Source organism: Lagopus leucura, unplaced genomic scaffold (assembly GCF_019238085.1).
Source record: "Lagopus leucura isolate 7727_CA_CO unplaced genomic scaffold, USGS_WTPT01 33795-0_obj-0_obj, whole genome shotgun sequence".
Taxonomy (NCBI): domain Eukaryota; kingdom Metazoa; phylum Chordata; class Aves; order Galliformes; family Phasianidae; genus Lagopus; species Lagopus leucura.
This window is the reverse complement of record NW_024963030.1, coordinates 1-1929: the sequence shown is the minus strand read 5'-3', so window position 1 is coordinate 1929 and position 1929 is coordinate 1. Positions and strand designations below refer to the sequence as shown.

Below are 1929 nucleotides of genomic sequence, written 5' to 3'. Positions count from 1 at the left end.
CCCCATGACCCCAAAACCAGCCCCATGACCCCAAAACCACCCCCATGACCCCCCCATATCCCCATGTCCTTCCTCCACCACCTCCTCTTGTGTCCCCACCACATCCCCCCATCTTCAACCCACATGCCCCCATCCCCGTCCCATAACCCTGCCGTCCCTTTATGGGCTGTCCCCTATTTCCCCAACACACCACGTTCCCTTCTCCCCACGTTCTCAACCCCCCGTGTCCTCCACGCCTCTGCCCCGTGTTTTTCCTTCCCATGGTTTTTTATGCCCCACCTCTCCCTGCCCTACAAATCCATCTCCCACCGTGCCCCTGCCCCGTGTGCCCCCAAAATCCCCGTCCCACCGCACCCCACTCACCCGATGACCACGTCCTACATCTCACCACCACCCTGCCCCACATCCTCCTCTTCCCCCTCCTCCTTGTGTCCTCACGTCCCTTCAAGCCCCCACGCCTCCCCCACCCCCCACATCTCCCACCTCTCCTCCTCGTCGTCCTCAGCCCCCATGGCGTCATCGATGGCGTCGTTCATCAGCTCCTCCTTCATGTCCATGATCTCCGCCTGCTTCTCAAACTCCATCATGATCTTCTGGATCTGTGGCAGCTTCAGCTGTGGGGACACAGGGACGCAGGACGTGGGGACACAGGGACGCAGGACGTTCCCACAGCAGCCTGTGCATCCTTGCACGGATGCTCTGAGCGGCTTCTGGCGGCCACCATCTTAGGGACAACCCTCATATCTCCAAAGCAACTTTTGGTGAGGCCTTGGGGATGCCCCTCAAGGCCGAGCCAGGGGCGCCTCATGGGGCAACCAAGCTCTCCAAAACACCCCCACCACCAAACCAGGGGACTGGTGACGACGGCCACGGCCTCGGGGACAACTCCATGCAGCACCTTACGGTGGCCCCCCAGCTTTGGGGCCATCCCCAGGCCCCCAGATCAGTCAGCAAGTCTACAAAACGTTCCCCATAACGTCGTGGTGTCAAAGCCACCCCCACCGCCACGCCAGGGCAGCTCTTGGCGACCCCAGCCTTGGGGAGGGCAGGATCCACGGGCACCCACCTGCCGGTTCATGGTGGCCATGGCTTTGGTGACCCCTTTCATGGCCTGGGCCATGGAGTTGTTGGATTTGAGGGTCTGGATTTTGAGGGACACGGCCTGGACGTTGGCCCTCATGGTGATGAACTTTTTCACGTAGCGCCGCGTCCTCACCAGGTCCTTCGCCATGATCTTCACTGCATCCTATAAGCCAAAGGGGACATCGAGGTGGCTGTGATGGCCCCCCCCCCCCCCCCAGGATCATCACAGAGGATTCTCTGAGGACCCTCCAGCGTCCCCTTGTCCCCACCACCATCCTGATGGGCCTCCCGGTCCCTTTATCTTGTGGCCCATTTGGGATTTTCATGCTCCCCCCAAAGTTTCCCCTCTGTGATTTCTGCTCCTCTCCAAGCACCCTGATGTGTCCCCCCAGCTCCACCACGGTCTCCTGGGTCTCCAGCACATCCCATGACCTCCGCCATGATCCTCCAGCCCAGCCCCACATCCAGCCCCACAGTCTCTCCACCACGGCCTTTTGAAGCCCCCCCGCCCCCCCCCCCCCCCACTTTGTCCCTGTGCCCAAACACCCAAGTCCCCGTTGTGTCACCAAGTGCCACCGCGTCTCCTCCGCATCCCCTGGCCCTCAGCCATACCCCCACGTCCCCACCACGTCCTTCCTGGAACCCTCTGCGTCCTCTGGATCCCCTCCATGTCCTCCAGATCCCCTCCACGTCCTCCAGATCCCCTCCACATCTCCAGATCCCCTCCACGTCCTCCAGATCCCCTCCACATCTCCAGATCCCCTTCACGTCCTCCAGATCCCCTCCACATCTCCAGATCCCCTCCACATCCTCCAGATCCCCTCCACATCTCCAGATCCCCTCCAC

At 61.8% G+C, this 1929-nt stretch overlaps 1 protein-coding gene across 1 annotated transcript; it reads right to left on the bottom strand.

Annotated features, from left to right (window-relative positions):
* Positions 1-483: 483 nt before the first annotated feature.
* Positions 484-1246, bottom strand: CHMP2A (charged multivesicular body protein 2A; the record flags this gene model as incomplete). Its single annotated transcript, XM_042891084.1, has 2 exons — positions 484-614; positions 1067-1246. Coding segments are annotated over 2 exons (311 nt in total), but the record flags the coding sequence as incomplete, so codon positions are not given.
* Between the last annotated feature and the right edge of the window lie 683 nt (positions 1247-1929).